At 56.8% G+C, this 8,946-nt stretch overlaps 1 protein-coding gene across 5 annotated transcripts; it reads right to left on the bottom strand.

The window, feature by feature from the left end:
• Nucleotides 1-1,012: 1,012 nt before the first annotated feature.
• MLN (motilin) lies at nucleotides 1,013-6,535 on the bottom strand. 5 transcript variants are annotated; one of them, XM_070361162.1, is made up of 4 exons: nucleotides 5,865-6,535; nucleotides 3,442-3,555; nucleotides 1,944-2,052; nucleotides 1,424-1,564 (listed from the first exon to the last, which is right to left on the bottom strand). In XM_070361162.1, exons 1-4 carry the CDS (start codon nucleotides 5,979-5,981, stop codon nucleotides 1,542-1,544), a joined length of 363 nt encoding a protein of 120 aa, XP_070217263.1. In that variant the 5' UTR covers nucleotides 5,982-6,535; the 3' UTR covers nucleotides 1,424-1,541. The 5 variants fall into 5 exon arrangements, 1 of the variants encoding a protein (XP_070217263.1); XR_011462263.1 differs by lacking the exons at nucleotides 1,424-1,564; nucleotides 5,865-6,535 and adding an exon at nucleotides 1,013-1,145 and having other exon boundaries at nucleotides 3,442-3,719; XR_011462265.1 differs by lacking the exons at nucleotides 1,424-1,564; nucleotides 3,442-3,555; nucleotides 5,865-6,535 and adding exons at nucleotides 1,013-1,145; nucleotides 3,590-3,705.
• Nucleotides 6,536-8,946: the final 2,411 nt, after the last annotated feature.

Raw genomic sequence — 8,946 nt, 5'->3', positions numbered from 1 at the left:
AGTCCCACGCTTTAGAACGAGATTCCTGTGTCTTTTCCTCCACACCCTCCGACGTGCCCTTCTGCAGCCCTCTCTCCCCATTTTTTAGCGGCTGTCTTGGCAGTGTTCCCCGGGATCTCGCAGCTGTGCTTGGGTTGATCAGTACGTGCTCACTGTGTGAGCATGCACAGTGCAGGCCCTGGGTCCTCTGTAAGGCTGGGGGAGAGCGTGCAGAGCACCCCAAACGAGGGTCCTTTTTAGGGCTGGAGTCGTGTCTTCTTTCGACTACTAATCCAGGGCTAAGCCCTTAAAGTGGTTGGAGCGGGTGGAAATTCGGTGTGGGCACTGTTTAATTGCTGGTAACCTATGGATGGAAGGAGCTGTGCTTCCTATATGGCCCCAGTTTATAAATAAATGAACATCCATTAACGTAAAATTAAATTACAGTGAAATTTCCCATACAGTTTTGTTTAGAAGGCAGAAATAAGTGGGTTGGCTGTGTAATTCTGCCGCAGATGCTGGAGCGTGTAGCCACACGGTGATAATAATAATAGTAATTTGCTTTTTGCTGGTGTCCCCGTCCCCCAGATCTCAAGGCAGATATTACCACCTTGCTTTCGAAAAGGCTCATTGAGGTTAAAGGGCTGGCTAGAAGTTACCCAGCAAGGGGTTGAGTGCAGAGGCCTTAAAACGCTTTGGTCCATTAGACCTCGTCAGTAAACAGAAAATGGACCAGTATGCAGGAGACCTGAGTTCCAGTGCTGTTCTGCCACTGGCTCAGCATGTGGGCAAAAAATGCTATTTCTCTGGCCTCTCTTTCCTCATGTAGAACAGAAGAGCCCATGCAAATCTTATTCCATGGGTCTCAATATTTGATCATAGGCACACGCTTTGCTAATATATGCACCATTTATGGCCAAACCCTCTCTGAGCGTTATTTCCCCCTTTATGGCACGACCAGAATCTGACCTTTGTAAATTAAAATAGTAAATAAAAGAGTAATTTCTGTATATTTCATGATTTATTTGCTGGAGGGGGATTTGTTTGGGAGAGGGTGTTTTCCTTCCAAATCCAGTGGATGAGCCGCGCACATTTTTGGGGCCTCTCTGGGTGGGGGGATCCAAGTTCTGTCCACCTTCTCCCCTGAGTGGCCTGTCACTGGGCTGCTGGAGAAAAGCAAAGGAGGTTTGCAGCTCAGAAGGGTCAGCAGATCCGTTTACGAAACTACCTTGTGAATCTGTCTGCAGGTCTGAGGAAGGAGGGGAGGTCTGGCCAGGCCTGCCTCCAGCTTTGTGTGTTGCCTAGGGCTAGGAATTTAACCTCCCTGCCCCCAAACAACACTTCCTCCCCCCTCTCCTCTCCTCCTGGGGACTAGGAGAAGAAATTAGTAGCTGTTTGTCAGATAAGACCTAGCTTTGTACCAGTGACTCAGGCTGACCTTGACTCAGGCAATGCCAAATGGGGCTGAGGACTTCCTTGGCAGAATGAAGGGTGGGGTGGGGTGCAGTGGGGTGGAAATTGCAGGCTTTTGTGGCTACTCTGCCCCAGGGTTTCCTTCAAAGTCACCATCCAGCCCCGGGGGCGCCTGGGGAGAGAAGGAATGGATCTCTGCAGGAGGAGGCTTGGGGTCTTTGTCACTTGTAATGCCCTGCCAGGCAGACGTTTGGGGAAGGGGTCTGGGGCCTGGAGATGCCGTTGGCTGGGGAATGAGGCTCCCCACCTGCAACCGCCTTCTGAGCCCCGCCTCCACGTACACCACCGCCCCTTTTCCGCGCCGCCCCCCCAACCCCCGGTGATTAGATTCCGCTCGGAGATGGGGTGGGGTGGGGTGGGGGTGCTTGCAGAAGACAGCTTCTGGTTCTCAAGGGCAAAGCAGAAAACAAATGACAGCCCCTCGAAATCCTACTGGGCTGCGCTGCAGGAGGTGAACCCGGAGGTGCCCTCCCACCCCCGTACCACCATACCGTTCCGGGAGGGTGGCAGCACCTCGCGCAGCAGCCCTTCCAGGGTGGCCTGGTACTTTTCCAGCTGCCTGGAGTTCATCCTCATTCCAATTTCCACAGGAGCAGTCAGCTGTGAAATAAGGCAGCGTTAACAAGAAGGGAGAGCAAGCCGTTAATCCCTGCGTGCCTACAGGTGGCGGGCTGGACTGCGAGGACCACCGCCCCCCACTCCTCTCCATCCTGGGGCGGGGGATGGAAGGGGTCTGCTGGGAATTCTGGCCCCCTCCCCTCAATCTCACCTGGGGCCAGAGCCTGAAACCTGCCAGGAGGGAGGAGGGTCACCTCCCCTCCCCTGGTGGGGAGTCTGCAGAAGCAAATGCCCTTCCCCTTCCCCTGAATTATAGCTAACACGTGGGAGTCTTACTAGGTGCCAGGTGTCCTTTTAAGTCCTGTTAAGCCCCTCAATAATCCTATGAGGTAGAGACTATTAGAGCTCCCATTTCGCAGATGAGGAAACTGAGAACAAACAGCAGTTGAGTCACTTGCTCAAGGTCACACAAGGTTCCAAGTAGCTGAGGGAGAAGGGCACCCAGGGGGCCTGGCTCCAGGGTCCATGGGGGGACCCACAGGCTACCCTTGGGTGGAGGAGCTGTCTGGAGGCTATCCACCCGGAGGGGTGCAGAGCCAGGGGGAGCCAGCTGATCTCACCAGCAGCCCCAGAGCTTCCCGGTTCTGTGGTCTTGCTGCACAAGCCAGCGGGCAGACTCGGAGACTCCCTGACCCTGGAGAGCCGTGGTGGAGGAGTCCCAGGCCCACTCCCCCTCCTCCTACCCAGTTCACTGGGGGCGGGAAATGGGTTCAGGAGGCCTGAGGACAGCCTTAGGGGCGGCTCTGTGGACTCAGGCTGCCTGGCCCCTTGCTATGGGAACCGTCTTTTCTTACTTTAAAACGAAGAGGCTGGACTGGATGACCCAGAATGGATCTCATGGCTCTGGGGGAAGGAGAGGGGCAAGAGGTACCCATCCCAGCTTGGAACCCTCAGCAGCCTCCTAGGCATCTTGCCGGGCCTCCCAGGCCCTGCTGGCCTCTTTGCCCGCACCCCCCCCCGCCTCAGACCCTCCTGGGCCTCTAGGGCCTCAGAGTGGGGCCTCTGCACTGGCTCTTCTTTCTTCTGGGATGTTCTTGCTCTAGCTGTTTGCATGGGTGGCCCCTTCTTACCCTCCAAGTTTCAAATCAAATGCCACCTCCTCTCCCTGGGAGAGAATGGGGGAGAGGCCTTCCTTCCCCTCCCCCGCCAGCCCCACTGTCTATCCTGCCTCCTTATTTGGTGCCTGAAACGATTTCTTGTTTCATCCTTCGTGTCTGTCTCTCCCTCCTAGGATGGAGCTCGTCACCTGAGTGTCTAGTTCGCAGCACATTCTGTGATGCCTGGGGGACCATCCCCCCGTTGGGTTTCTCTGCACTCCCCCCCACCTTCCCGATCCCGTGCCCCACTCCCCCACCCGGGTCTTCTGCTCACCTTGATAACTTCCTGTTTTTCTTCCCAGGGCTCCGTGGGGTCCACAGGGCCCACCTCCTCTGACCTCTGCTGTACACTCAGGGATTTCTTTTGCCCCTTGTACCTCTCCTTTTCCTAGGGGCCGGGCACAAAATCGTGTAAAACTCACCTTCTCTCAGCCACTCGTGGCCATTTGGGGTTTCTATTCGGAGTGCTAAGGGGCCTGACCCCCCCCAACCCCCAACAGGCCAAAAGAACCCCCTTTCCCAGGCGCCTCTCTCCCAGGGCATCTCAGACAACTTCACATCGTCCTCGGATTTGCCCACCACCAAGTCAACCCAAAGAGGAATCCTTCCTTTGTAGTTCAAGCATCACACCCAGGTTGTTACTGTTAATTAAGTTAAGATGCTAAAAATAATGGCTGCCCTTCCTGCATATTAAGTATGAAAATGTGTTTTTCATTGCAAAGAGCCTATAAAGAAAAGACGGCAAGACGGCCCAGCCTGTGAGGGCGCCATGGGGTGGCCCAGAAACTGGAGTCCCTGGGAGGTGATTTATAAGAGGCAAGACAAGGAGATGAATTATGGAGAAAGGAGGCTGCAGCTTCTTCATAAAAATCCCGGTGCCTGGCAATTACGAGGAGGAAACCACAGAGCAGGTAAATGCCAAGCACCCTCTTGCTGCCATTTTGCCAGTTCGTGTAGCACCAAGTTTGGCTCTTTCTGTCCAGCCTCTCATCTTGCCGGGCATCCTGCTTGCCAGGCCCCCGGGCACCGGGCACCGAGGTCAGACCCGCCCGTTTCTTTGGTTTCTCTGAGGACGTTCTGGGGGTTCGGCTCCGGGCCTGCCCCGAGCAGCGGTGACGCTGGGACGGTCGGTCGTCGTTTCCGCGGTGGTAGGTGGGAGGAGGTGGGTCTAGGGGATCTGCTGCATCTCCTCGCAGCCCACTGTGTCTTCTCCTCCCCTGAAGGGGAGCTGGGTCCAGCCTGGCCCCTGTAAAGGACGCTGTTCTCTGTGTCCACGGCAACCTGCCCTGGACAGAGTGTGTTGATGCAGAGGCTGCACCTCAGGGCCGTTGACCCCTCAGAGCACTGACTTGTGTATGGGTCCCTGTTGGAGCCTCAGTCTCAGACACACGGGACACAAAAGACCCATTCCTTCATCTCACTGAAAAAGAACCTGGGAGGGTGGGCGGATGGGGACTTCTCTGGTGGTCCAGAGGTTAAACTTCGCCTTCCAATGCAGGGGCTGCAGATTCGATTGACCCCTGGTCAGGAAGCTAAGATCCCACATGGCTTGTGGCCCCAAACCAAAACATAAAACAGGGTGTTGTGACAAATTCAATAAAGACTTTAAAAATGGTCCACATTAAAAATATGAACAGAAACAGGGAATTTTCTCTGGTGGTCCAGTGGTTAGGACTCTGCCCTGTCGTTGCTGAGGGCCTGGGTTCAATCCCTGGTCAGGGAACTAAGAGCCCACAAGCTGTGCTGCTGCTGCTAAGTCGCTTCAGTCGTGTCCGACTCTGTGCGACCCCATAGACGGAAGCCCACCAGGCTCCCCTGTCCCTGAGATTCTCCAGGCAAGAACACCGGAGTGGGTTGCCATTTCCTTTTCCAACACAAGCTGTGCAGCACGGCAAAAAAAAAAAAAAAGAAAAGAGATCGAGAGACGAAGGTGGAAAGGTACTCAGAACTCCATGACATCTAAGGTAAAAGGCCCAGGGAGGCGGGTCCAGCAGGCCAGTTTTCCACAGGCCCCACCACCTAGGTTCCACTAAGCCTGCCCTGTTGTCTTCTGGGTTCTAAGGAGAAGGAGGCCTTGGCCGCCACTCCCTGGAAAGGCACCTGTGAACGTTTGTGCCCACCTGTCCCTGCATCCTTCTCTCTCGGGGCCCCCAGGGCAGGTTCCCCTCTTCTCCACCAGCCCACCGTGTTTCTGCTCCTCTGAACTCAGCGCCTACACTCAGCATCACTTCCGGACAGTTAATCACGTCCTGTCTTGTGACATCTCCCCGCTTTGGTTTCTATCATGAGTGAATTTGTCATGTTGGTGCCTTGGCTCCCGAGTCAGCTCCTTGAGGATGGGAGGTTCTGAGATTTCCTTGTGTGTCTGACCTCTCACCCGGGGCGGCCCTCTGTGCTGCAGAGATGCTCTGCAAATATTTATTGGCTTGTTAATTGGAAACTTCCCCCGGAAGGATGGGCAGGGGTAGGAGAAGATGTCACCTGGGAGCCACTGACACCTTTGTGGTATTGGTGAAGGAGCGAAGGTGGCTGGGCGGATGGCTGGAGCCTGGGGTTATCTGGAATCCTTCAGGCTCACCTCAGTGTCTCTGGCATATCTGATTAAATGTCGGTTTACTGAAGGGATGCTTGTCGTTGAGCAGGCTTGTGGGTCACCTTGGCCACACTGGGGAGGCGGGCAGCCTGGGAATATCTTACCTGCATCCTCTGGACTTCGCCGTAGGTGAAGATGGGAACAAAGGCTTCCGTCTGGGAGGCCAGCATGGCAGCTGCGTGCACTGCCAGCAGGACGGCCGTGGCCTTGCGGGACAGCATTCTGGAGCTGGACAACGACAGGGAGCCCCTGTCACCCAGTGTGGGGCTCAGGGACAAACCACTGCATCGGAGGCAGGCGCCCTCAGCTCTGGTCCACGCCCCACCTGGGGCTGTGTGATCTTGGGCAAGCTGCTTGCCCTCTCTGGATTTGGGCCTGGTGTGGGGCTGTACCAGAGGAGCTCAGAGCCCCTTCTCTGCCCCAAGCCCCTGAGAGAGGCGGCCCTGCCCCTTGCCCACACCGGAAAAGTATCATGCCACTTGTTGGCCCTTCCCTTTGTTACTGGAGAGGTCTTCTGGCGTCAGCTGAGCTAATGAAGCAGGAGCACCCCCATATTACAGATATGCAATAAACTCTTAGATTATCATCAGAAACAAGCCCCAAGATCCAGAGATCCCTGCCTGCTCCCTGAGCCAATTAGCAGGATAAGAGGGATGGATCCAGGCCCATCCAGTCCTGCCTGGTGGTACCAGGCCAAGACCCCAGGTCTAGAGAGGAAGGGGTTGAGACCCTCTGCCCAGGTGCAGCAGAGCCGGATGGAAAACTTCAGCTTGGAGCAGCACAGAAGAGCAGGGCAGGATCCCTGCCCCTCCGGGCCGGCACTGGCTCTCAGGAGCGCCTCCCAGCTCCAGCAAGTCTAGCTGCCTGCTGGCCGCCATCCAGAAACAACCTCCTTCCTGTAACCCCCGGCCCCCTCCATACCCAGTGCCACCAGTGCTGGCAAGGTGCCAGCATAAGAGCGTGCGGCCTGTCCACATCCCATAAGTGGGTGTGTTGGGAATGCCTGGCGGGACCTAGACCGCCAGGGAACAGGTGGGCGTGGGGACCACCGGAGTGCAGAGCTGAGAAAGGGGCGGGGTCAGATAGGGACTGGGGCCAGGGGCGTGGCCTGCGGGGCGCCCGCCTGGCTGATTCCTCACATTTGCACAGCGGGTCCCATTCCAAGCCGTCTCCCACACACTCCTCACACCCGCCTGGGAGCAGGTGTGATCCGGGGAAGTGGGGAGACCTGCGGAGGTGAAGGGACCCATCTGAAGGTAGTAGGGGCTAGAGGCCGGCCCTTCTGAGGCCTGGTGCACTGGGCCTCTGCCCACAGAAGAGGGAGATGGGCACCGCAGGGGGCAGAACCCCCGAGCGGGCAGGGGAGGCCGGGGGCGGCCTCTGCTGCAGCAGGGGTGGGGGATTACAGGATTCAGATAAGGAGCTTCTGGGAGTCAGCTCTGGGTTCCCACAGCCCTTGGGCAGGGGATTCCATTGGGAGGAGAGGGTCCTACCCCAGACTGGCCCCCGAGCTTCCCTTTGAGTCCGACTTCGACCCTCCCTTTGGAGAGAATCTTCCAAGGCTGCGGACTTGCTCCTTGCCTCGCCACCAGGACCCGTCTCCTCGGTCATCTGAAGGCCTCCTTGCCTTCTTGCCCTCTTGCTGCCCGACCCTACGTGGTCTCCCGGTGTTGCTGAACTCCAAGAGTAAGAACAGGAGGGCTCAGCCAGCCAACACCTGCCATTCTAGGAGGGTGGGAAGGACCAGCCACAAGCTGAAGACCGCCTCTCAGAAGCCGAGGCCCCACCTCTGTTAAGGGGACAGGGCGCGGGTGAGGAGGGGGGCTTCGAGTCGCAGACCCCCTCCCCTTGCTGCAGTCTCTGGGCCCCGCCCCCTCGCCGAGGAGCCCAGTGTATCACACGGCTCATGCTTCATTTCCTTCGTGGAGAGGCTACAGATCCCTTTCCATTCCGGTGTTCACATTTAATTCACCCATAAGAATCAATAAAAACGTTAAATAGAAGGCGAACATCCAATTGCTGCTCACTTTCGTGATCCAACTGGCAGCCGGCATGTCAACTACGTTCGTTTGCGCGTTCTGGGCGCTCAGGGTGGGAGCGAGAGCTTTTTGACTGTTGGATGAGCTGCTGACTTTGCCTTTTACCATCCTTGCGGCTGGGGCTCAAGCGCTTTGGCCAAGGGGGCGGCGGCCTCTTCTTCCCGCTGGTCTTGTCTAGTCTCTCTCTCTCTCTCTCTCTCTCTCTCTCTCTCTCTCTCTCTCTCTCTCTCTCGGGCTGCCCCCCCCACCCCCCACCCCCGGCTCTTTTGTTAACTTCCCGGAGCCCAGGCCCCACGCCCTGGACGGCCCTGGGTACTGCCAGGCCCTGGGTTGGGTTCCCGGCCTGCAGTTGATGACCAGGTCTCCGGGCAGCTTCTCTTTTGCCAGGATTCGTACCCCACGCTCAGTCTCCAGCCCTGAGCGCTGTGTGCGGCTTTATCCCGCGCTCTGGAAACCAGCTTGGGGCGCTCGGTCTAAAGCCCAGGAAGGTGCTGAAAGGTGACAGAGCACGGCAGGAACAGTGGGCTCACCCGGAGAGCTCTGGGCTCAGCGGGCTCACTCACACACCATCTCTGGGCTCAGGCTGACCACCCCCACCCACTTCTCGGGCTACTCACAGTGCACTTGCGGTCTGAGTGGGTGGGGTGCAGCTCTCTCCGCTTGTCTTCTGGGGTCCGGCTGGTCCGACGGGCCCTTATATACCTCCTGCCCTCCCTTTCGAGTCCATTAACCTTTGGCCAGACCTTTGGGTGCCCTGAGTGAGGAGTCTGGATTCCTGGGGCTCGTAGAAACAGCGGGCAGGGCTTGGGCATGTAGGCCTTTCCCGGAAGGCCTTTTCCTCCGGGGGCAGTCAGGGTGCGGTGCAGGCCAGCCCCCACCCGGATGGCACCCTCCTGTCCACTTAGAACTCACCTGCTGCTCAGAGGATCATTTTAATGAAAGCGCTTTCTTTTTTTCATTACTTAAATATATAATGTTGCTGAGAGTCTCCAGGTGACTCCAGTGATCAGATTCTTTGTTGGCCTGTCAGAGTGCTATACTAAGGAGATAACTTGTCTTCAGCTTTTCCCCTGAAGCCCCACGTGAAAGAAAAGATGCCAGAGTGTGTGGTAGCATTTCAGCAGATTTGTAAAAAGAAAATGACAGT

Source organism: Bos mutus, chromosome 23, assembly GCF_027580195.1.
Source record: "Bos mutus isolate GX-2022 chromosome 23, NWIPB_WYAK_1.1, whole genome shotgun sequence".
Lineage (NCBI taxonomy): Eukaryota > Metazoa > Chordata > Mammalia > Artiodactyla > Bovidae > Bos > Bos mutus.
The sequence above is the reverse complement of the archived record's forward strand: the minus strand, read 5'-3'. Positions and strand labels throughout refer to the sequence as shown.

What these genes read in the sequence shown, in the direction of transcription:
- MLN (XM_070361162.1), bottom strand. Translation starts at nt 5,981, where the DNA reads ATGCTGTCCCGCAAGGCCACGGCCGTCCTGCTGGCAGTGCACGCAGCT. An exon ending in AAAAACAGGAAGTTATCAAG is followed by an intron (nt 2,053 to 3,441) that starts GTGAGCAGAAGA and finishes CTTATTTCACAG; the next exon opens with CTGACTGCTCCTGTGGAAAT. An exon ending in GCTGCCACCCTCCCGGAACG is followed by an intron (nt 1,565 to 1,943) that starts GTATGGTGGTAC and finishes TTCTCTCCCCAG; the next exon opens with GCGCCCCCGGGGCTGGATGG.